At 42.1% G+C, this 26925-nt stretch overlaps 1 protein-coding gene across 1 annotated transcript in view; it reads right to left on the reverse strand.

The window, feature by feature from the left end:
* Positions 1-26925, reverse strand: part of mipol1 (mirror-image polydactyly 1) — a 411230-nt gene that overhangs the window by 207004 nt on the left and 177301 nt on the right. The window contains exon 4 of the mRNA XM_060828394.1: positions 16390-16519. Coding sequence (XP_060684377.1) covers positions 16390-16519 — 130 coding nt within the window. The remainder of the gene's footprint in view (positions 1-16389; positions 16520-26925) is intronic.

Genomic DNA, 26925 nt, shown 5'->3' on the forward strand with positions numbered 1-26925 from the left:
AATCACAAAAGTTAGCATGTAGGTGGTTAGGAAAGCTAATACAATGACACAATTTAAGTGAGAGGAACTGAATATAAAAGCAGGGGTTATGATTCAGTCATACAAAGCACTGGAGAAATCACATTTGGAGAACTGTGTATAATATTGGTCTCCTTATTTAAGAAATTAAATGCTCTGCAAATACCAAGACTAATATGTAGAATGGATAGGCTGTAAGGAAGGGTTGGTCAAGCTAGGCTTGTAATTGCTGTAAGAATAAGAAAAACTTGATTGAAACATGATCCTGAGGGGTCTTGACAGCGTAGATGTGGAGAGAATGTTTCCTCTTATGAGCGGATCTAGAATTATGAGTCAATGCTTAAAAATAAGGTGTCACCCGTTCAAAACAAAGAAGGGCATTTTATGTCCTCTCAGAAGGTTGGCAGTCTTTGACACACTTCTTCAAATGATGATAGCAGCAGAATCTTTGAATGTTTTTCATAGATCCTTTGATGAACAAGAAAGTGAAGTGTTATCATAGACAACTGAAATAACTCCTCAAAGGAGTCATCACCAAGTCAATCATTATTTACACATGCAAAGTGCACAGCACAGACCCAGCTAGCTCAATGACAGTTCCTAGAGTGAGCAGAACCCCAATACAACTGTTTATTTTTATCTTTTAAAAGAAAAGAAACATCCAAGTGGCCAGTGACAAGCAGCGCTCTTCACATCAAAGGGCAATGCTGTGTGATCAAACAGTGAAGGGGAGGGCAGGGGTTAAGTCAAAATAGAATTGGATGGGGAAATAATACTCCGCTCCCTGCGGCACACACCTCTCCCTAAACAGCTCCAGGGTGTTGGTGGACACCGTGTGCTCCTTCTCCAGAGACACCCGAGCTCTAACGTAACCTATCATAATATAATAGAGTTCAGTCTGCAGTTTGAAAGAGAGAACGCAAAATCGGATGTAATGGTGTTACAGTTAAATAAAGGTAATTATGAGGGCATGAGAGAGGAACTGACAAAAATAGACTGGAAGTAGAGCCTAGTGGGGAAGACAGTAGAGCAAAAATGGCAGGAGTTTGTGGGTATAATTGAGGACACTGTACAGAGGTTCATCCCTAAGAAAAGAAAGATTATCCGGGGAGGGATTAGACAGCCATGGCTGACAAAGGAAGTCAGGAAATGTATTAAAGAAAAAGAGAGATCCTATAAAGTGGCCAAGAGCAGTGGGAAATCAGAAGATTGGAAAGGCTACAAAAACAAACAGAGGATAACAAAGAGAGTAATAAGAAAGGAGAGGATCAAATATGAAGGTAGGCTAGCCAGTAATATTAGAAATGATTGTAAAAGTTTCTTTCAATACATAAGAAACAAATGACAGGCAAAAGTAGACATTGGGCCACTTCAAACTGATGCTGGAAGCCTAGTGATGGGAAATAAGGAAATAGCAGGAGAACTTAACAAGTACTTTGCATCAGTTTTCACAGTGGAAGACATGAGTAATATCCCAACAATTAAAGGGAGTCAAGGGGCTGAGTTGAGTATGGTTGCCGTTACAAAAGAGAAAGTGCTAGAAAAGCTAAAAGGTCTTAAAATTGACAAATCTCCTGGCCCCAGTGGGATACATCCTAGAGTTCTGAGAGAGGTGGCTGACGAAATAGCGGAGGCCTTGGTTGACATCTTTCAAGAGTCACTGGAGTCAGGGAAAGTCCCGGATGGTTGGAAGATCGCTGTTTTAACCCCCTTGTTCAAGAAAGGATCAAGACAAAAGATGGAAAATTATAGGCCAATTAACCTAACTTCGGTTGTTGGTAAAATTCTAGAATCCATCATTAAGGATGAGGTTTCTAAAGTCTTGGAAGAGCAGAGTCTGATTAGAACAAGTCAACATGGATTTAGTAAGGGGAGGTCATGCCTGACAAATTTGTTGGAATTCTTTGAAGAGGTGACAAGTAGGTTAGACCAGGGAAACCCAGTGGATGTGGTCTATCTAGACTTTCAAAAGGCCTTTGATAAGGTGCCACATGGGAGGCTGCTGAGCAAGGTGAGGGCACATGGTGTTCGAGGTGCGCTACTGGGATGTATTGAGGATTGGCTGTCTGACAGAAGGCAGAGAGTTGGGATAAAAGGTTCTTTTTCGGAATGGCAGCCGGTGACAAGCGGTGTCGTGCAGGGTTCAGTGTTAGGGCCACAGCTATTCGCATTATATATTAATGATTTGGATGAGGGGACTGGGGGCATTCTAGCGAAGTTTGCCGATGATACGAAGTTAGGTGGACAGGCAGGTAGTACTGAGGAAGTGGGGAGGCTACAGAAGGATCTAGACAGTTTGGGAAGAATGGTCCAGGAAATGGCTGATGGAATTCAATGTGAGCAAATGCGAGGTCTTGCACTTTGGCAAAAAAAATAAAAGCAATGACTACTTTCTAAACGGTGACAAAATTCGTAAAGCCAAAGTACAAAGGCATCTGGGAGTGCTAGTTGAGGATTCTCTAAAGGTAAACATGCAGGTTGAGTCCGTGATTAAGAAAGGGAATGCAATGTTGTCACTTATCTCAAGAGGGTTGGAATACAAAAGCACCGTTGTGCTACTGAGACTTTATAAAGCTCTGGTTAGGCCCCATTTGGAGTACTGTGTCCAGTTTTGGTCCCCACACCTCAGGAAGGACATACTGGCACTGGAACGTGTCCAGCAGAAATTCACACGCTTGATCCCTGGAATGATTGGTCTAACATACGAGGAACGGCTGAGGATCCTGGGATTGTATTCATTGGAGTTTAGAAGATTAAGGGGAGACTTTACAGAAACTTACAAGATAATACATAGCTTGGAAAGGGTGGACGCTAGGAAATTTTTTCCATTAGGCGAGGAGACTAGGACCCGTGGACACAGCCTTAAAATTAGAGGGGACCAATTCAGAACAGAAATGCGGAGACATTTCTTCAGCCAGAGACTGGTAGGCCTGTGGAATTCATTGCCGCAGAGTGCAGTGGAGGCCGGGATGCTAAATGTCTTCAAGGCAGAGATTGATAGATTCTTGACGTCACGAGGAATTAAGGGCTACGGGGAGAATGCGGGTAAATGGAGTTGAAATGCCCATCAGCCATGATTGAATGGCGGAGTGGACTCGATAGGCCGAATGGCCTTACTTCCACTCCTATGTCTTATGGTCTTAACCGTGGAAGAGGGGCAGGCAGTCAGCCCTAAAGATCCCCTCCATGGCCCGCTGCCTGGACCTGTTTATGGCCATTTAGCTAGGCCCAGGCGCAGACCCAAGAGGAGGTCTTCAGACCTGCCCTCCCCCTTCCGTACCAGGTGCCCGAAGATCAGGAGCATGGGACTAAAGTGCAACCAAAAACAGAGAAGGAGGTTTTTTTAGGAAATCAAAAAGGGAGTGCAAATGCTCACACCCAATATATTTCTGGTCCATGGACTCCAAGCACCACAGAACAAGCAGTTGGGCTGGAAATCCGTGAACCACCGCAATCTGCGATTGCAGGGGATTGCTGCGTGCTGCACCCTCCACCCCAGATCCCTGAGAGAAAGGGGGAGGACTCCCACGTAGAGATCCCTCCACTGGGGATACAACTGTTTTTTTTATTAAATTTTTTTTTAACCCCCACACTACCGCCTAACTGCAGTGGTGTTTATTTTCCCCCCCAGCTCCCATGTTGCGTGTGTGCAGGTGTGAGACACAGTGAAAGACACAAGGTGCACGAATCTATATTCAAATTTCCACCACCAGGAAGAAAGCAAACACCTGAGTGGCCAGTGACAAGCAGTGCCCTTCACATCAAAGGGCAATGCTGTGTGATCAAACAGTGAAGGGGAGGGGAGGGCAGGGATCAAATCAAAATAGAGTTGGAGGGGGAAATAATGCACTCCACTCCCTGCGGCACCCACCTCTCCCTGAACAACCCCAGGGTGTTGGTGGTCACCATGTGCTCCTTTTCCAGAGACACCTGGGCTCTAACGTAACCGCAGAAGAGGGGCAGACAGTCAACACTAACGATCCCCTCCAAGGCCTGCTGCCTGGACCTGTTTATGGCCAGTTTGGCCAGGCCCAGGAGCAGACTCACGAGGAGGTCTTCAGACCTGCCATCCCCCTTCCATACAGGGTGTCCAAAGATCCGGAGCATGGGACTGAAGTGCAACCAAAAATAGAGAAGGAAGTTTTTTTAGGAAATCAAAAAGGAAGTACAAACGCTCACACCCAATATATACATGGTCCACAGACTCCACAGCACCACAGAAAAAGCAGTTGGGTTGGGAGTTCGTGAATCACCGCAATCTGCGGTTGCAGGGGACTGCTGCGTGCAGTACCTTCCACGCCAGATCCCCGAGAGAAAGGGCGAGGACTCCCACGTAGAGATCCTTCCACTGATGATACAACCGTTTTTTTTTATTCTTTAAATTTTTTTTACCCCGACACTACTGCCTAACTGCGGTGGTGCTTATTTTTCCCCAGCACCCATGGTGTGTATATACAGGTGCGAGACACAGTGAAAGACACAAGGTGCACAAATCTTTAGTCAGTTTCCACCACCAGGAAGAAAAGAATCATCCGAGTGGCCAGTGACAAGCAGTGCCCTTCACCTCAAAGGGCAATGTGTGTGATTAAACAGTGAAGGGGAGGGCAAGGCTTAAATCAAAATAGAGTTGGAGAGGGAAATAATGCACTCCACTCCCTGTGGAGCCCTCGTCTCCCTGAACAACTCCAAGGTGTTGGTGGAGACCGCGTGCTCCTTCTCCAAGGACACACAGGCTTGAACGTAACCGCGGCAGAGGGGCAGGCAATCAGCCCTAACTACCCCCTCCATGGCCCGCTGCCTGGACCTGTTTATGGCCAGTTTGGAGCTCTTCAGACCTGTCTTCCCTCCTCCGTACCGGGCGCCCGAAGATCAGGAACATGGGATTGAAGTGCAACCAAAAGCAGAGAAGGAGGTTTTTCAGGGAATGAAAAAGGGAGTGCAAACACCTACATCAAATATGTACATGGTTCACGGACTCCACAGCACCACAGAGCAAGCAGTTGGGTTGGGAGTCCGTCAACCACCGCAATCTGTGGTTCCAGTGGACTGCTGCATGCAGCAACCTCCACCCCAAATCCCCAAGAGAAAAGGGGAGGACTCCTGCGTAGAGATCCCTCCACTAGGGATACAACTGTTTATTTTTAAAAATTTTTTTTAATTAACCCCCACACTACCACCTAACTGCAGGAGTGCTTATTTTCCCCAGCACCCATGGTGTGTGCGTGCAGGTGTGAGACACAGTGAGAGACACAAAGTGCATGAATCTTTATTCAATTTCCACCACCAGAAAGAAAGGAAAACACCCGGGTGGCCAGTGAAAAGCAATGCCCTTCACATCAAAGGGCAATGCTGTGTGATCAAACAGTGAGGGGGAGGGCAGGGACTAAATCAAAATAGAGTTGGAGGGGGAAATAATGCACTCCACTCCCTGAGGCGCCCACCTCTCCCTGAACAACTCCAGGGTGTTGGTGGACACCGCATGCTCCTTCTCCAAGGATACCCGGGCTCTAACGTAACCGCGGAAGAGGCGCAGGCAATCGACCCTAACGACCCCCGCCACGGCCCACTGCTTGGACCTGTTTATGGCCAGTTTGGCCAGGCCCAGGAGCAGACCCGCGAGGAGGTCTTCAGACCTGCCCTCCCTCCTCCGTACCGGGTGCCCGAAGATCAGGAGCGTGGGAATGAAGTGCAACCAAAAGCAGAGGAGGAGGTTTTTAAGAAAATCAAAAAGGGAGTACAAACACCCACACAAAATATACACGTGGTCCACGGACTCCACAGCGCTACAGAATAAGCAGTTGGGATGGGAGTCCATGAACCACTGCAATCTGCGGTTGCAGGGGACCGCTACGTGCAGCATCCTCCACTCCAGCTCCTTAGAGAAAGGGGAGGACTCCCGTGTAGAGATCCCTCCACTGGGGATACAACTGTTTATCTCTGTCAGCCAGGGCTCCCTGATTGGACCAGAATAACAACCCCAGGACAACAAGGTAGACTTCGTTACAATCACTACATCCCTCCAAGCCCAGGGAGGTCTGGTTCTTCCGACTTTGCCTCAGATTCTGGCAACACTTACCAGACTGTAGCCGGTCCATTGCTTTTGGAGCGTCTCGGCAGAAATTAATCATTTTCATCGCGTGGTAATGCCACTGAGACTGCAACATCTGCCATGCCCATCTCGTCCTCAGAGGTTTCTTTAACAATAGGTACAGGAGGAGAACCCACAGGTTGCCGCATTGGTGACAGGCTGTATATACTTTGCTCCTGCTCTATTCATGAGGTTTCAGCTTTCATGTAGATCATATGCTTGTCCAGAACCTCTCCTCCTACCCAAACTTTGTACATCATGGGACCTGACCTCATGTTGACCATGCCTCTTACCCATACAGGCCTATTCCAGTCCTTTTCTCACAAAACCTCGTCCCTGTAGTAAACTGCCTCTCCATTTTAGAAGAGTCTTGTGTCTGGCATTAGCATTTCTAATTTTGTATCACCACTCCCCCACCCTCCCCAAGTCAGGGAAGATCAGGTTTTACCTGATGTGAAGTCTTTTCCCCATTAGCAACTCTGCTGGAACAGTAGTCCTGTAAGGGTCAGTCTTACAATCAAACAGGCACTGGGACAATTTGGTGTCCAGTGAAGCTGTATGCTGTTTCTTTAAGCCTGCATTCAAAGTGTGGATTGCTCATTCCACCAGATCACTGAACATTGAATGGTACGAAGCTATATTTGCATGCCAAACACCACTCGACTTTAGGAAATACTCAAATTCCCTGCTCGTAAATGATGGCCCATTGTCTGTGACCAACATCTGTGGGAATCTGTGTACTGTGTACTGCTTGCAACTTGTCAATCACCGTCCCTGTATTTGGTGAATGTGATGATCTAGACTGCTGTCTGGGTCTTCAGGTTCATGGAGTCGGTCAATAAATACACCTGGAAATGATTCTTTGTCAATTACTCAAGCAATCATTTATTCTTTGATACGGCCAGGTCGGTAGACTCTTATCAGCCCAGAATAATGAATACTCCGACACCACAAAAGAATTTGATGACTTACAAGAGTTTGCATAGAGTTTATGTGCATTGTTCATCGTCAGACATGGAGCATGATCGCATAGTAACAATCAATCAGATTCCCTTAAGTCTGCGTGTACTTTTGCCTTTGCCTATCACGCTTTTTTGACAACAACCTGTTCTGAGAATCATTTTTGTCCTGCCTTGCCGTTAAACCATTACTTCTGCATTTACAATATTCTACATCAGTCTGCGGTTTCTTGTTTGTTCTGAGTCACAAGTATCTGTTTGACTCAGTACAGACAAAGTTAGCCAAGCAGAAGCCATTTTGTACAGCTTCTTCAGCTGTTTTGTCCTACCTCCCAAATGCCCACATCCTCATTCTCCCCTTTGATTGCACTGCGATCACTGAAAGGGAAGGCTAATCCAAACGAATGCCTTTCAAGGCATTCCAGCCATCAACATCCTCTAGAGCGGCACCAGCATCTATGCTGCTCATCTGGTCACATTTATCATCACTATCAACACATGCTGGTGAGCCATCAGATTGCAAAAGGAGCATCTTCTGGGGCGAGTCAATATCACTAAGGGAGTTCATAAGCTTAGCAATTAAACACTGAACAAAAGTAATACCGACCAACAGGTAGAGGATGATTCTGATATACATAACTAAATTGTTAAGCCAATTGTACCTAGGATCCCATCCACAGGTGTCCCTTCAGTCATTCCATCAAGGGACACCAGGATCTCGTATCTTAGTATTATTACCACTGCGATCAGGAGTGCCAATGATGCATTTATCTTGGACAACAGAATAGACCCCGCTTTCCCTGGCTAGTATATAATCTAAGGCGTACCAATTCTGTATAAAGATGCAGATCTGATCATCCCAGCTTAATCTGTTCCAAAGCCTCTTTAGTCTTATTTCCTCGAATGGTCAGCCGCAGATAAAGTCTTTGCGGTTCTTTTGACTTATCACCCCTGCTGATCCTCCCAAACTCAGGGTACTCAGGATTCTCCATCCTATCGAGTGTCCTCTATTGTCACCCAGTGCCTTGGGATCCTTCCAATTGCAGCAAAGGTTGGCTGAGACCAACCGCTGCGGCCTCCTCAGTTGAAGGTTCCATCAACTTGTCCACTGGCCAGGACAAGGTACTGTTGTGGGAACAAGGGCCCCGATAGCGACGTTATGGGGAACATCTCTGTCATCAAGGACAAGGAAATTAGTAGCTTTACCTTGGCTGAAGAAATAATAGCCTGGTTTGGTGTATATGAGGGAGGGTTTGTTAAAATAGGTTACTGAAATGTTACAGCAGGGGTTCTGGTCAGGTCTACAGGAGTAAAGGGTGGACAATTTGCAAGAGGCGTCGCTTGAGCACCGTAAAAAATGGGCCAAGAGTCTGTTGAGTGCTCGAACTATATGGTAGCCAATGGTCCTCCAAATTCTGCTCCCATTAGGCTCTCCCTTAGCTCTATTGCACATGGCCTTGGCCATAGTATCAGATTCTGAAAAGAGAAAATACCTATAAATGCTCAAGGGAAGAGTTCCGTTCCAGGTCCGTACATGGAAATGGGTATAGTTAATTATGCCGCATAAGGCCTGTTGTTCTCCCCCCCAAGCCAGAGGAACGCAAGCTGTTTGTATACACGGACAGGAGGTATAAGGCCCTTTTGTCTTACACAACTGGCGAGACAAGTCTCAAATAGGCAGGAGATGTTATGTGGACATGAACAATTGCACACCCATAGTCGGTTCCATTAAAGCACTTCTCATTCGATCCTGCAGTAGAGTTAAAAGACGTCATCAAACAGGTGGCAGGAGGGCTAATACGGAATTGGAAAGTGACATTTCTCTTCGGAGGGTCGGCAGTAGATAGTCTGACGAATAGATTAGGTTTGGGGACTTGGGACTGGGCAAGTAAGTCATCCACTGACAGAGAGGAGTGTGGGCCTGTCTGGAAAAGTTGTTTGTGGATTGAGGAGTTTCCCCTATCAGGCTTCTCTTCACTAGTAGGCCCATCCTGCAAAAAGGGATGGCACCTTAAAACATTTACCATCAACGGGGTTGATAATTTTTATCCTCATTTGGCTTAAGTTTGCAGGTAAAATCAAAAAGACAGGTTTGGTAATGACATGGTAATTCCCAATGACTGCTACTGTCCAAATGGACCACACAGTCTTTCTGATGTAAGAGTCCATTGCAATAACCAATATTCATCATGTTCCACACGTCGAAGGCATCTGGTCCGGTGCACTGGACAACATCTGCTCGGTAGAGATGGCGTATCATGTTTGGTCGGTTGATGTCAGTGATGCCAATCTGCTTGGACTTCCTGGGAGTGGGCTATCAAAAGGAGGGACAGCAGACAAGCAAATTGCCACATGACTAATTTGGAAAAGAGTTCTGTAACACAAGGGTTGCGTGACAAAATAACAAAAAGTATGTAAGGAGTCAATCAACTAATCAATTAACATGGGTGTCCAGTCAGTGAGTGCTGTTACCATTTAAAATTGTTCAAGAGATATCGTCCTCTCCCTCCTTTTGATTGGCACGGCTAATCAATTTACAATGGTGCAGTGGACCCAAGCTGAGCGACCAGTGACTTTGACCGCCGTAAGGATGGTAAGTAAAATCATCCCAACAAGGTTGGAGACCCTTGCGCGCCCAGTTCTTGACAAGCACAAATGAACCAGCTCCACCCGTGATGAGGCTGAAAGGGAGGGAACATCGCCGTGGGCTGCGTGCGCCTGGGAGTGAAAGGTACACACAATGTTAGTTAGTGCAAGAACACTACCAATCATTTCTTTGGTCATGTGGTGGAAGTGGACTGAGGAGGGAGTCAAATCATTCCAAGGAGTACGGAGCAGATGACCGCACAGAATCGCAGTTGAACGCAGTCGTGTCTTGCCCGCAGGCATGGATCACATCTGGAATAAAACCACAGGGTGTAGCTTAACTCAGGAGAGGCCAGTCTCAGCCATTAATTTGGAAAGTTTAGTCTTAAAAGTCTGGTTAGAATGTTCAACATGGCTGGCAGCTTGAGGATGACAAGCACAATGCAGTTGCCGGTGAATAGAAAGCTGGGAACAGAGTTCTTCAATAATATTACCAACAAAGTGTGGTCCATTGTCTGAGCTAATGCACTCAGATATACCAAAGCTGGAAATAGTTGCCTTAAGCAAAATCTTCATCACAGTCTCAGCAGTAGGGTTAGTGGTAAGGTAGGCTTCAAACCACTTAGAAAAGACATCAACAATAACCAAAACATATTTGTAGCACTGACATTTCTGCAACTCAATGAAGTCCAGTTGAAGTGTCTCAAAGGGACCCTCCGGCAAGGGAGTTCTACCCAGAGTGCAAGGCAAGCCTTTTCCAGGGTTATGTTCTTGACAAATAAGACATCAGTCACTAACCCTTTGAGCTAGTTGCTGGAGGCAGGGATGCCACCAAGCAGTCAGGAGAAGGTCGGCGACCAAACAGACACCACAGTGAGCTGCATAATGCACACAGTCAATAATCCATAGAGCAAGATCACCAGGCATAAAAGTTTGACCTGCGGGAGTAGTCCAGAGTCGAGCATCAGGATCACACAAACAGCTTATCAGTGTCAGGGGTGCCCCCCTGAAGTTTAACAACATCTTGAATGGTTGGCATTAATTTATACAAAGTAGACTAGTTCTTGTTAGAATTTGTAGTCTAAAATCTGATTGAAGATTTGTAGCTCGGGTATCCGTTGTTGTGGTTCCACAACAATTTGTAGTCTGCCTCATCATTCTGGGCACAACCCTTTAGAGGCTGCATTTGCTGCTGCATCTGCCAAACAGTTGCCAATGTCAACTAAACCTTTGCCATTACTATGGGCAGTACATTTAATAAATTTATCAGCTGTAAAATTTGTTTATGAGAACCTCTTGATCTGTCTTGCTTTTCCCTTTTTATTTTATAACATTCTATTTTGCTCCTCCTCAATCTGAAGTCCAATTTGCATCTTTTCACACGTCTTCCATATTCTTTGCCATGTGTTTATTCATTTGATCTGTAATGTCATCAAATCTGTTACTATTATCCTCACACTACTCATCCATTGGATTCACCATGTGCTCCTTGGACCCCATTCTAACTTTACAGACAATTCCCGAATGTGTCCCATGTCAGCTGATGTGCAACTCTGTCTCTTCTCAAAGCTTCCTGACTCATCCACACTATCTATACTGCAAGACGACTATTCCAAAATCTAGTGATGAATGACCCAGAATTTCTTCAAATCAAACTTTGGAAAATTTAAACCATCATCCACTGTCACAGACTGGCTATCTGCCATGGATTTGAGTCCCAATCTTGATCACCTGTCAGGATGCTGTTTTTATCTTGATGCTTGTTGGATTTTCAGTAACTTGTCACTGAAACTGTTGTGCATTACACCTTTGTCATTCACAGACTTGACTGTTTTGATACTTCCCTGAATATGATGTCATCTCAGCAGTGAGTCCTAGTTGACGATCAACAGTATCTGTCTTTTGACTTAAATGGAATTTGATGGGACCTTCCATGTAGATTCATTTCCCCCCTGGAAGTATTGATGTCTAATAATTAAGATCCACGCATTCAAAGTCTCCCTCATTAATTTAACGCAAATCATTGAACTGCGCAGTTCTTTAGTATTGTCATTATATTTAGATAAAGATCTCTCAGACTGTAATCTTTTCTCATGTGCACATTCCTTTTTAAGAACTTCAACTTGTTAAGATGCCCCCTTCAGCCAATTTGATGCCCAGTTTAGTCACGTTTTCATGGCAAGAAGCTAATAAAGGATTATTTTTAAGTTCCTGACAATATTGATGCCAAAGTCCAATTAATTCCTCAGTTTTCTAGCCCATTTTTTTTTGCCAAATTTGCTGTTGCGCTGACTTTACCATGTCTAAATTCTTCAGACCTCCCAATTGCCATTGTTCATTGCCCAATGTTTTTGTTTGGGTCACCAGACAACTGTTTAAATCTTTGGGTTTTTTCTGGATAGTTATCACATAATGCCTTCATGGGACAATCTTTCTCAACGGTCGAATCTATATAATTCCCCATTATTTCTTATTTTCAAAACAATTCAAAACAGATGAATATTTCAACATATATGACAACACGATATTAAAACATTTTTAAAGTGAATTTAAATCCTTAAATTACAATTGAGATCAAATTTAAATGTCTAAATCACAATTTCTTTAATCAAGACCATTATTTTACGTCTGGGGCTCCAGAAAACAAGGCACAAACATTCAAACACCAACAAACAAATGTGTACGCAAACCAGACAACAAAGAGTTCAATTTTCTGCAGGCTGGTGGAAGTCTTTGTGGTTCAGTCGCTCTCTCTCACAGACACACACATTGTCAAACTTTCGCGTCTCCCACTATTTAATTCAGGACAAGTTTTTAATGTTGCTTCATTAGTCTGCGATACAGGAAAATATACAACTGGAATTTATTTTAACCTTAATCAGAAAACACAAGATTCTCTACCCAAAATGATATTGAATCCCTTTTTGTCAATTTCGGTTGTCAAACCCTTGTAACTTTCTCAGAAACCTAACCCACCAATCGGTGTCCTATCAGGTGTCCGTTTCGGACCCTGAAACATCATCAACTCAGGACTCAAAGGTCCCTACATTTCAACCGAGGTTCACTACTTTCATATGTTTTTCCTATGATCATGTACGTATATCCTCAGGATCTACAAATAATACCTTATATTACTATTAGTCCAATTAACTTGGTCCATACAAATGTTTCTCTTGGCAATCTGACTACATTCAGATATCTCTTTTTCTGAAATCTCTTAAAGTAATAACAATTCTCCATACCTGACCGTCCCTTTCTGGCGGGATGGTTATGGATTTAGCGAATGGACCAGTTGACCCCGATCTGCCATGAGGAAAACCAACTGGAAAACAAAATACTCAACTTCGCTGGCCAATTCCTCAACACGAGGTTCGGGACAACTCAGTCACTTCTATCACTAATATCGAAACCGTTGGTTGGAAATTTGACTCATGGCACCAAAATGATGAACTCGATTGCTGTCTGGGTCTTCGGGTTAGTGGAACTGGTCAATAACTACACCTGGAAATGATTCTTTGTCAATCACACAAGCAATAGTTTATTCTTTGATATGGCCAGGTCGGTAGCCATATCAGCCCAGAATAATGAGCACTCCTACACCACCAAAACAATTCGACGACTTACAGAGTTTGTATAGTCACAGTGGGTTCCTTGACTATGGAACAATGTCATTGGAACAATGACTATGCTCCATTGTTCATAGTCAGACCTGGAGCATGGAGTAACAATCAGATTCCCTGAGGTCCATGTGCACTTTTGCCTTAGCCTATCATGATTTCTTGTCAACAACCTGTTCTTAGAATCTTATTTGTCCTGCCTTGCAGTTAGGGTTAAACCGTTACTTCTGCATTTACAATATTCTACCGGACCTGCATCAGTCTGCGGTTTCTTGTTTGTTCTGAGTCACAAGTATCTGCCTAACTCAATACAAACCAAGTTAGCCAAACAGAAGCCATTTTGTGCAGCTCCTTCAGCCATTTTGTCCTACCTCCCAGATATCCACATCCTCACATGAACGCTACGCACTTTCAACTACTTTGAACGGACATCCACAATGACTAAGAACAGAGAGTCCATGTAAGGACCGGCATAGTTGACATGTAACCGAGTCCAGGGTTTACCTGCCAGAAAGGATTTAATTCTGGTCGTGATGATCCTTTTGTTTCCACCATTGCCACCAGCTGTTTTAGTTTTGCCAGAACAGGATCTTTTTGTGTCCACAGTCTGATATTGTCAGTGTTGACTGCAAGGGTTTCAGAAAGTTTAAACCAGAATGGACTATTCTGGCGGCGGTGGCATCAATGGTATGTCTGCCAGTGGGAGAAGGATCAAAGCATCCGCATATGAAAGTTGGCCTCCTGGACAGAATTCTTACTTGTAATTTTGCACACTCAGAATAAGAGCCCACCACTGAATCCAAATCGAAACAATGGGTGACATGGCCTTGTCCTCTTTGAGTAGCCCTGGCAAGGGATTGTAGTCAGTTACTATTACAAATTTATATCCATGAAGGTATTGGTGGAAGTTTCTCATATCAGAAGTGACCGCCAAACCTATCTGCGTGTATTTTTGTTGAGCATCCACCAGGGCATATGCTATTGGCAACCCTCTCCACTGGGCCACCGGTGGGCCACTATTACTCCGATAGTGTATAGAGAAGTATCACATGTCAGCACCACGTCTTTCACTTGGAAATACCTGTGACAATGATAACTGCTTCTTCAATTCCCTAAAGACTACATCCTGGCTACATGCTCATTTTCAAGGCTGACCCCTTTTCAACAGCAGATGTAAGGTTGCCAGGGTACAAATGAATTTTCCCATAATAATTCACCAACCCAAGGAAAGACCTACGCTCCAGCACAGAAGTGGGAGCCTTTGATCTTCCTCAATTTATCTTCCAACAGGTGTAACCAGGTCTTGGTGACTCTGTAGCCCAAGAAGATCATTTGGTGTGCTTGGAACACACATTTGCCCCTCATAAGGCATTCACCTACTTTAATATATAAGCACCAAAGTGAAACCCATGCAGACACTGGAAAGTTGTGCAAACTCCACACAAACATTCGCCTGAGGGTAGAAGTAAACTCATATTCCTGGTACTGTGAGGCAGCAGTGCCAACCACTGAGCCATCATGTCAGTGGTTCTTCTCATAAAAGACCGGAACCAAAGTGGTACCCTTAATCTGTAGGGGTTCCCCAGTAAAGATTCTCAGCGTGACCAAGGTCTTGAGCAAATTTAAGGGTTGGAGTGCACAATGAATTTTGGTAAAGACTGGTTCCGCAATCACTGACATAGCTGCACCTGTAACGACCTCCATTAGAACTGGCTGACCATTTAACCAGATGTTTATTTTGATTGTTTTTGATTTTGATGTTGCCAAGCAATTTATCTGCTCCAAACTAGCAGTAGGTGGACTTTCCAGGGTGTATACTATGCGGGACACTTGCCTATGAGTTCTCTTACTCAATTCAGCCCAAGGGGCATGCTCTTGCTGTCTCAAGTCTGCATATTGGCAGCAACTTCAAGAGGCTGCTGGCCCAGATATTGAGAAAATTCTAATCATTTAGCAAATGATTGGCTTTGTTTTTGAGCTTTGCTATAGGCTGACTTAGACCTAGAGTTCCTCTGTTGAGGATATGCTCTGAATGAGGCTATGCAACTGCCTTCAATCAAGTGGTGTTCTCCAAGCTCCTTGGCCTGGCAAGGATTTCCACTTCCATTGGCATACCCTATAATTCATAAGCTTCACTTGCTGTATTTTCTAATGACAAAGTCAGCAGTAGTGCCTGTTTGGAGTCCATCTGGGCTTCAGCTAATCGGCGTTTTTGTATAATCACATCATTAATCCCATGTACCAAAAGGTCTTGTTAAACTAAAATCTGCTAGTCATGTTAACCTCATCAAAATATTCCCCTGGTTCTCAAACTGCCAGGTGTAACCGATAGCATCTCAGAAATAGAGGAGGCTTGGAGTTGTAATATTCCTCAGCTAAATCGATCAACTCTTGAAAGGGTTTAGTACCTGATGCCTCAGGAAAAGCTAGGTTTCTAATAACAAAAAAGCTGCGGGTCCACAAGCAGTCGAAAATATTCATTGCTTTTCATCTGCCTCAATCTCATTTGCCCGGAAAAAAAAACACATTCTTTTTAAGTACTGGGCCCAGTCTTTGATGGCAGGATGGAACAAGTCAAGATTCCCAACGTGGCATGATGCCAGAAATGCTTACCCCAACTCAAAGACAACTGTTGCGATAAATCTCTACAAGGGTGTGTTTTTCTTTCTTTGCCACTGAAATAACTCCATGAAGGCCAGTATCTCGTCACCGAGTCATCCTTTATTTGTACATGCATAGTACGTGACACTGATGCAGCTAGCACAGAGCTGGCTGCTAGAGTGACCAGAATCCCTGGCATTCTTGTTTATACCTGTCAGCTGGGTCCCTCTGATTGGATTTGGCTCACAATCCCAATCAGGGAGCTCATATTCTACAAAGACCACCTGGCTGATCTCATTATTATCACTGCACAGACAGAAATGTGAATTTGAGATTAACTTGTAAAATGGTGGAGCAGGCCCAAGGGGTTGAATAGCATATCTCTGCTCCTTGTTCATATCTTCCTTAAAAAAGAGAGTGATAATTAATTGGGAAGCACTTCATGGGGTGTATTTAAATATTTTCTACTTTGATTTGGAAAAACTTGTGAAAAATATATTTTTTAATTCAGTGTACATACCCTTCAAAGGTCTGTTCTAGCCATTTAGCTCGGATGAGGGCTTCATCTCTTTCTTCATTGGCAAGTCTAAGTCGAGCCATAACTGCTGCATCACGTTCCTTTTGTGCACGATAGATTTCTTCAACAAGCACTGTAAAAAGCACAAAGTCAATCAATAAAGAAGCTAGATTTTATGGAGGCAGCTAGAAATCCAGAGGGCAAATGTGCTTCAGTGGTCAATGGGACTTGGGCCACATCATGACAGCAGCAGCCAAATAGGTGACTGTTATTCTTATTAGGGTTGAATGTCCACATCTCAGGAGCTGCTAGTCAATCAGAGAACTTGCCACTTAAGAGTATATTGAAGACTGTCGGTCCTCAAATTCAAAGGATTTTTTTGATGAAGGGTTTTTGCCCGAAACATCGATTCTCCTTGGATATTGCCTAACCTGATGTGATTTTCCAGCACCACACTCTCAGTCCTCAAAGTCAGCTATGTTATCTGGGTGAACAGACTAGTGGCTGTGTGGAAATGTAGCTTGCTCAAGGTAACTAGCATCATTACAATGGCCATCAAATAGCCTGCTCAGGTTTACCTAGTGGCCTTCCAAGACAGAAGATGCCCTGTGACTGGTAAAATGGCAGTGAAAATTGCCCTGCAGGCAATCAGGCTGTCTGCAAATGGCAGGATCTCATAGTGGTGGCACAACAATGGGCCCACCAACTCTTATCTTCGCATTGACTGATAAAGTCTAGCCTCACATCAGCATGATTTTACAGATGCCTTAAGACATGAATCTTTAAATACTTAACACTAGAGTTCCAAGTGAGCAACTTTGGTAAACATTTTATGATAAAATTAGCTTCAAAGACATCAGATGCATGCCCAAACCACCAGAGGCCAAGTCTTCTGTTGACCTGAATTTATGGTAGCTTGCAGTGCACAAATTGGCCACCATATTTGCTCACATAACAACAATAATCCTAATTCAAAAATTATTAATTCGCTGAGACCACTTTGCAGCATTTTAAGGATGTAAAATATGTTCTATCAATATGATATCCTTTCTCAATATCCTTCTTTTTCCCTCTAGAGTTTTCAGATGTTCAAATATTGTTGGTGATCATTAATCATTTCATGTGATTAATATGAACAGATAAGAGATTTACTGACAGTTGGTGTCAGATCTAGTAGTTGGAAAAATAAATTGAATGAAAACACTAAGAATTGTGGAAATTACATTAGTAACATAATGCCTAATTGCAAATATACAGTAATATTCATGTGCAGCAATGCACTGCTGAATGCAAACAATTATTTAAATCTGTGTAAATTTATTTGCCAACACAAAATGAAGAAAACAGATGACATGTACTTCAGAAACAGATTTTATATAAATAGTTTAAAGCTCAACTGAGTCCTTGATTAGTTGTCCTAATACAGTTTTGGAAACTTTGTTTCATGCTAGTTGCTTACCCTTGTAACCAATGGCTGCATTATGAGCATGGTTGTAAAATGATATTTTAATGCATCATTTGCTGATTGTGAAACGACATTTCAAGCTTTGTTTTGTTAACTGAAATAGAGCCTGGTTTGAATGGGAATTGCAAATGATCTCAAATAGCATGGAGAATTAGAATACAATACTTCACATGAGTATTCATGCCAATCCTCTTGTGTGATCCAGTTTCTCTTCCCAGATCTGTAAATGCTACTGGAGGAGCTGTGGAGTCACTTGTTTGCTTTAGGGGTGGGGAAATTATATTTAAAACACAGGCATATTTTTAAAGAATAACCAAATTACATTGCAGGTACTTCCTCTTACACTAACTTCACATTTACATACAATTGAACAATAAGGTACTTAAATCAGAAGCAATACCAAGTGACCTGAACCATTTAATTTCACACGGTCGTTAACATTTAATTTTTTAAAAATGTATTCCACGAATAAAAGAATGAAAATGTTCACAACTCCAATACTGACAATAAAATACAAGGCCATGAGACATAAGAGAAAAAGGAGACTATGTAGCCCATCGAGTCTGCTCCACCATTCAATGAGATCATGGCTGATCTGACAATCCTTAACTCATTTCCTGCTTTTTCCCCAAAACACTCGATTACCACACTGATTAAAAACATGTATGCCTCAGCCTTGAATATACTTACTGAATTAACCTTGACAGCCTCTGCAGTAAAGTATTCATTAGATTCACTACCCTTTGAGAGAAGACACTTCTTATACCCACCTTAAATGCACAACTTCTTATTCTGAAATTATGTTTTTTGGTCCTTGATTCTTCGACAACTTTTCCACATCTCCCCTGTCAAGTCTCCAAAGAATCATCTATGTTTCAAGAAGATCATCCCTCATTCATCTAGATTCCAATGAGTATAAGCCTAGCCTACCCAACTTCTCCTCATAAGACAGTCTCTCCAAACCTGTAATCATCCATGTGAACCTACATCCAAAGCTAGTATATTTTTGCTTAAAGGGGCCCAAAACTGTTCACAGTGTACCAGCAGTGGTCTGACTAGTGCCCCATGTTGTTTAGGCCAAACCTCCCTACTTTCATAGCCTATTCCTGTTGAAATGAAGTCTTCAAAGGCAGACTTTGGGATACGCAACAACGCAGACATGCAGAGCTAATAGGCAAGTTCAGTACCCATGAGGAACTCAGGTTCATGTCTCACTACAGGTGGCCCTACTACATTATACACGTTCACACACAAGCACGTATACACACACACTCTTACACATGATCACACTCACAAAAACCCTCTCTCGTATACATGCCCTCTCTCAGACAGACACACACACACACCCAGGTGATATTTTATAAATTCCTACTTTGGAAATAGAAACAGTCTAACTCAAGGTTGGGATACAGACAGACTCTAACCTCACACCTTTAATGCATTGTCTCAGCTGAGTCGTCACTTTCTTTTATAAAACCTTAAGTTATCTCGGGACTGTGATTTGAAAGAATGAAATGAAACCAAGCTAACTCTGCTTAATCATATTATGTAATGCTAAATGCTCTGCTTTTGCATCTTTCATAATAGAACTAGCATTTTCCCCAAAAAACAGCCATTAAGTGGCCAACACTTAGTTGTTTGTCTCCTTCCCTTTTTAAATAAAGATGTTACATTAGCATTTTCCAATCAGCTAAGACATTTCCAGAATCTAAGGATTTCTGGAATATCTGCAATAGTTTTAAATTGTTCAAAATTTGCTCCAATTCTTGTATAGCTCTTACTAAAATGAAGTCTTCTAATGGAACTGAAGTAATCCATTTATTAAACTTAAGTTTTCAAAACTTGTACGTTTTAGGTTTCAGGAGAGAGTTTGGAAACTGCACTTAGCCATATTTGGGTTGACTGCTATGAATTCCATTATTTGGTCAATGAAGATTCAAAACAGCTAACACAAGTTCCAAGTTGACAAATATTAGCATTTACTATCCATGCCAAGAATGATGTAACAAGATATAAGAAAGTGTAACATATATTTCTCAAATTTGGATACCTCCAATTTTAAATTAGCAAATCAAATACATTTAATTCAGTTAAAAGATATATTTGTTAGTAAGAACTTTCAGTTTCATAGCACCTTGCACAGCACTGGGGTATGTCAAAACACTTCATTATCAATGAAGCTGTCTTCAAGTATAGCCACTAATGAAATGTAGGGTACCAGCAGACTAGCTATTTTTAACATAATAAGCACAAGCATGAAATTCATTAACTTGTGCATACAGATTTACACAATAACAATGTATATAAAAGGGGTAAAACTACATTACAGGATTTAAGTACACAGTCAATGAGGAAAGTCTGAAATTTTATTATTTTTATTTGATTGGCTTCAAATCTATATTTATATATATATCAAAAATTTTGAATCTCGGAAAAGACCTATTTGCATGTACAACCATGGTCCAACTCTCCAGAAACCAGAAAACTGTTGAGAGCTCAATTTCTGGTCTCAAATCAGCCATAAGGAGCATAAATATCTTGCATCCAGCAGAAATGACAGATAGTGGGGCTCCTGTTAATCCCCTTCAATTGTGAGAGCCAAATTATCTTGCCATCCAGAGGGCATCATCCTCATCTCCAGACTACTGGGATTCAGAGATGCTGTCTGGGTAGTCTGTCCTGGTCTCTAACAGCTGCATATCTGCTCTGATATCCCTCACTGGCTCTACAGACTGTCAGAGTTTCATGATGATTCCTCCTACTATGGTATAGCTCACCATTCCTGGATTCCTACTTCTGCCTGTTCCTCCTCTCTCACAATCTCTTTCTTGTGGTTTCTGGCTCTGTCTCTTGTTCAGCTCATGTTCAAGCCTTCAGACTCCACTCTCTAGCCTGCTTCTTACCCCAAAGGTGCCCACAAGGCCAACCAAATTCACAGCCCAGCATTCTCAACCATCATCAACAATTAATGGTGGGACGTAAGAATGCTTGCAAAAGGCACAGTTTGTCATCTGGTCCCACGTTGAAGACAGGGAGTCAGAGCAAAGCACAACTCCCTGCTATAATAATATTAAAACACTCCACTGGAAAACAAGTTTATAGAATCATACAGAGAAGCTGTAACCTATCATGCCCCTGCCATTTTTTTACAACAAGCTGCCAAAATAGTCCCAAACCACTGGTCTTTCCACATTTCTCTGAATTTTATTTCTTTAAGAGTATACTGCAATTCCCTTTTCAAAGTTAACTTTTTTTTATTCATTCACAGGATGTATCACTAGCATTTATTGTCCATCCCTAATTGCTCAGAGGACAGTTTGGAGTCAGCCATGTTATTGTGCATCTGGGGTCACAGTTTGACTGTTGAAAATGCAGGCTACCTTGAGAATGTGGCTAGCTAAGCATACATCTTGAACTGCATAACTAAATGCATTCATACAAAAACATGGAAGCTATTTTGGACCTCTTATTGAGTCAAATAAAATAATAAAACCAGAGTATTGTGTACAATTATGTGAGCATCCTGAACAGAGTGCAAAGGAGATCTACCAGAATGCCTCCAGGATTGGGAATTATAGCAACAAGTTTAGATTGGAGAAGCAAGGGTTGAACAAAGAGGATTGAGATTAGATTTAATGGAGGTATATATATATTGTTAAACACATTTCAATACGGTAGACAAGGAAAAACTGATTATGCAAGGGAATTATGCAATGTTTTGGGTTTTAACAAGTGCAGGAAATGTGAGGAAGAACATTTCTTTTCTGTGATCAGTGTAAATAAATGTCAATTTGCACAACACCCTTTCTTGAATAAAGGTGTGACATTTGAAATTCTCCAATCCTCTGCTGCACCATTTCCAGGAAATATTGGAAGATTATGGTAAGCCCTTCTGTGTTCCACTCTCCAGTTTTTTTTGCAATTTGGGATGTGAGTTATAGACCAGCCAGCATTCTGAATAATCCTGCCTATCAATTTTCAATCCAGCCTTTGCTTGTACTATATCGACTAATATTCTGTTTTCACCAGTTTCCTCATTTCCCCTTCCCCCACCTCACCCAAGTTCCAAATTTCCAGCTCAGCACTGTCCCCATGACTTGTTTGACCTGCCTATCTTCCTTTCCAATGATCCACTCCACCCTCCTCTCTGACCAATCACCTTCATCCCCACCCCTACTCACCTATTGTACTCTATGTTACTGTCTCTCCCACCCCCACCCTCCTCTCATTTATCTCTCCACTCTTCAGGCATTCTGCCTGTATTCCTGATGAAGAGCTTTTGCCCAAAACATTGATTTTCCTGCTCCTCGATGCTGCCTGAACTGCTATGCTTTTCCAGCACTACTTTAATCAAGAGTCTAGTTTCCAGCATCTGCAGTCATTGCTTTTACCTCATTGTTTTTACTTTGTCTTAGTGAATACAAACACAGTGTGCTCATGAAATGTTCCAGCCTTGCCCTCCTGGTCTAAGCATCCTCTTTGACCCAAATGGATATCCCTTTACCCTTTATGACCTGGTCACTATTTATATGCTGGTCGTAAACATTTGGTTTTCATTGTATTCTCATATTGTCTTTTTGACAGCGTTATTTCCCTCTTGATTTCCAAATTCTTCCACTAGGTCTTCATGACTTTGTCAATCAAAAATCTGTCGAGTTCAGCTCTGAATATATGCAATGACCAATCCTCCACTGCTCTGTTCCCTGGGAAGAGAATTTCATAGCCAAACACTTTAAAAAAAATTCCTCCTCAACTCCATCTTGAATGGAAGATCCCTGATTTTGAAACAATATCCCTCATTTAAAATTCCCCAAAGGTAGCAAACAGCTTCTCAAAATCTACTGCATCAAGCATTTCACAATGTCATAAGTTTCAATGAGATCACCACCCAATCTTCTAAACTCCAGTATGTACAGGCCCAATGAGCTCAATCTTGCCTTATAAGACAATCCTTCTATCTCAGCAATCAACTGACTGAATCTATTCTGAACTGCTTCCAATGCAAGTATATCCCTCCTTAATTAAGGAGACCAAAACTATAAACAGTAGTCTAGATTGGGTCCAGTATGTTCGTGGCAAAACTTGCATACTTATATGCTCAGAACATCTTGCAGTAACAAATCCTTACTTCTGAACTCAAAGTCTCCTCAATGAAGTCCAGTTTATTTTTATTGCATGGTGTACAAGGACACAAAGATCTCTTTAAACATCAACATTTCCCAAGGAATCACCATTAAATAATACTCTGTCTTGCTGTTTTTCACACCGAAGTGCACAACTTCAAATGCATCCATATTATACTTCATCTGCCATGTGTTTGCCACACACTCAAAATATTGTCACACAGAAATACAACTATTTATTTCCATGTTGTTTCTGGTCTGCCAAGCAATTCTCAATCCATGCCAGTATATTGTCTCCAATCTCATGTGCTCTAATTTTGCCCTGCAGCCTCTTCTGTGGTTCGCTATCAAAAGCCTTCTTGTAATTCAAGTATACTATATCTACCAGTTCTCCCATATCTATTCTAATAGTTATATCTGCAAACATTACAGATTAGATTAGATATTAGTTAAGCATGATCTCCCTTTCATAAACCCATGCTGACTTTGCATAATCCTATTAATACTTTCCAAGTTCTTTTTTATTATATATTTCATAACAGACTATAATATTTCTCCATTAGAAATGGAGTCATAGAGCTGGACAACATGGAAACAGACTCTTCAATCCAATTCATCCATGCTGACCAGATATCTTAAATTAATCTAGTCCCATGTACCAGCATTTGGCCCTATCCCTCTAAACCCTTTCCACTCATATACCTATCCAGATACCTTTTAAATATTATAATTGTACACTTCCTCCGGCAGTTCATTCCATCACGTCCCACCCTTTGTGTGAAAAGGTTGCCCCTCAAGTCCCTTTTAAATCTTTTTCCTCTCACCCTAAACCTATGCCCTCCAGTTCTGGACTTCCCCACCCTGGGGAAATGACCTGGGCTATTTACCCTATCCTTGCCCCTCATAACTTTATGAATTCCTATAAGGTCATGCCTCAGTCTCCAATGCTCCAGGGAAAATACCCCAGTCTATTCAGCCTCTCCTTGTAATCCAAACCTTCCAATCCTGGCAATATTCTTTTAAATATTTTCTGAGCTCTTTCAAGTTTCACAACATCCTTCCTAGATTTTAGACCAACTGATATGAAATTCCCTGTATTTTCTCTCCTGTCTTTTTTAAATAGATTGGTTACATTTGCCAATCTCCAATCTGTAGAACTGCACCAGTGTTCATAGAATTTTGAAAGATGACCAACAATCCATCCAATATTTTGAGGGTCATTTTGTTTAGTGCTATGGGATGCACATTATCAGGACATGGGATTAGTCAGTCCTCAACCCCATTTATTTATCCAGCATTTATTAAAACTGATTTTCTTGAATTGTAAGCTCTCACTAGATCCTTGCTTCCCTAAAATTTTTGGGTAATTATGTTTATCTTCTTTTGTGAAGACAGAACCAAAATGTGTTCAATTCCTCTGCCATTTCTTTGCTCCCTGTTATTACTTCCACCATTTCTGAGTCTAAGAGAGCTACATTTGTCTTCACTAAACTTTTTCGTCTGACATTGAAAAATCTTCTTTAAGTATCAGTTTTTATGCTCCCTGCAAGTTTACTCTCAAATTCTATTTTTCCCTTGTTGATAATCTTTCTGTCCTCTTTTGCTCAATTCTAAAATTTTCCAAGTTCTCAGGCTTGCTATTTTTACTGGCAATTTTCTAGGTCTTCTCTTTGGTTCTAATACAATCAATAATTTGTTTTATAAGCTATGGTTGAGCTACTTTTTTGATTTCATGCTTACATCAGAAATGAATTAATAGTTTTGTGATTCATTCATACGTTCCTTAAATATTAACCATTTCCTATTCACTGTCAACCTTTTTAGTATGGTTTCCTAATCCATTATTGCCAAGTTTTGCCTCATTATTTAGATTCACTCTCCATCTTAATGAATAATTCTACCATTTTATAGTCACTCTTCCACAGAGGATAAAAAAGCTTGTTGACTAATCCTTTCTTATTGCATAATACCCAGTACAGGTTAACTTGCTCTGTAATTGGTTGCTTAATGTATTGATCTAAGAAACCATGACTTATATACTCCAAAAAGTCATCATCCACAGTATTATTTCTAACTTGGTTTGTGCAACCTATATGAATGTTGCATGCATTAAGATATAATGTCTTAATAAAGCTGAGATTATCGCCTTTTTAACTGCGATAATCTCAGGTTTAATTTGTACAGTGGCTCATTTGTTTTTCCACCCATGTTTTTTCCACCATTCACTTTTGCTTCTGACTTTTCAGTTTTTCATTTCTATCCTGGCTTCTTCCTTCTCTGTCTCCCTAATGAGGCTCTCAAACCTCTGGCATTCTAATTTAAACTCTGACAGTACTAGCAAATAGCCCCTCTCCCTCTCTGATGTCGTTGATCCAGGTCCTGCCCAGATGCAACACGCTCTGTACAGGTTTCATCTTCCGTACAATTAATTCCAATATATCATGAATCTGAATCCCTCCCCCATTTATAGCCATGTAGTCATTTGGTATATCTTGCTATTCCTACGCTCACCAGCACGTGGCACCCTCGAGGCCCTGCATTTTAATTTACATCCCAATTCCCTTCACTTAGCTGGTATGACTTCATCCCTTTTTCTTTAAACCAATATCATTGGTACCAATATGCACCATAAACACTGACTGTTCATCATCCTTCTTCAGAGTGCCCTGCAACCTTCCCAAGATATCCTAGACACTGGCATCAGTGAGGCAACACACTATCCTGTCCTCTCTTTTGCAACCGTAGTAACATCTTTGTTCCCCTTAGTTCTGAATTCTATATCACAAAAGTCCTAACACTCTTCTTCCCGCTTATGAATCAGAGCCAGCCATGGTACCGTGGACTCGACTTCTGCTGCTCTACCCAAGAAACTGTCTTCCCTAACAGGATCCAAAATGGTATATTTGTTAGTTGGGGGACTATCCAAGGATTGACTGCACTACCCGCCATCCTCTACTCTGCCTTGTGGTCTCCCAATCCCTTTCTGACTGTTAAATCACTACTTGCAGTGCAACCACCTCACTAAGTGAGCCATCCACAATAACCTCAGCATTGCAGAAGCTCTCCAGTGAGTCCATTCATAGGTCTAACTCTGAAATGCAGTTAGCCAGTGGTTGCAGCTGGATACATGTCCTGCATAAATGTTCACTCAGGGATATTGGAAGTGTCCATGACATTGCATTGGAAGAGAACATCATGAGTGTGAGCTCTGCTGTCATGATTTACCATTAGATGAAGCTTGTTATTACTCTCTTTAATGCAAACAAATTACTCAAGAGTCCTTTGCTCACTTGAAAACACACACTGTAGCACAAACCCCCTATCTTATTTTGTTTAAGTCAATGGACAGCAGTAGTTTAATTAGTACATAAACTACAACTAGAAGTACTCATCTGACCCTACTCTGGATGCTTCCTAATTTAGAACTATTTAAAGATACCACCTACCCACACAACCTCATCTTCATTCACTCCTCTCTACTTGCTTTATTCCATTCTGCAGTAAACTTGAAAGAAAGCACCTCTTTTCCCCCTCTGCTCCACTGTATCCCAAATTTCCAGTTATTCACCGTCTCAATCCCACTCCAACACAATTTTTCTCACCTTGATCAATTGGCTAACTCTGAATTATTGCAATACCTTTTCACAAGCCCCAATATTTCTTGATTTATACTCTGTCTTATCATGTTACGTTGTGATTTTTAACTTTGCTTAAATGAGCTGCAATGGTTAAAGAAGGCAGCTCACCACCACCTTCCTGAGGACAATTAGGGGTGGGAAATAAATACTGGCTGAGCCAGTGGTGCCCCCATCCTCTGAACAAATGAATGAAGAAACCACAAGTGGTGGCATGGTGGCTCAGTGGTTAGCACTGCTGCCTCACAGCACCAGGGACCCAGGTTCGATTCCAGCCTCGGGTGACTATCTGTGTGGAGTTTGCATGTTCTCTCAG

The sequence above is a fragment of the Hemiscyllium ocellatum genome, chromosome 8 (genome assembly GCF_020745735.1).
Source record: "Hemiscyllium ocellatum isolate sHemOce1 chromosome 8, sHemOce1.pat.X.cur, whole genome shotgun sequence".
In the NCBI taxonomy this organism is placed as follows: Eukaryota; Metazoa; Chordata; class Chondrichthyes; order Orectolobiformes; family Hemiscylliidae; genus Hemiscyllium; species Hemiscyllium ocellatum.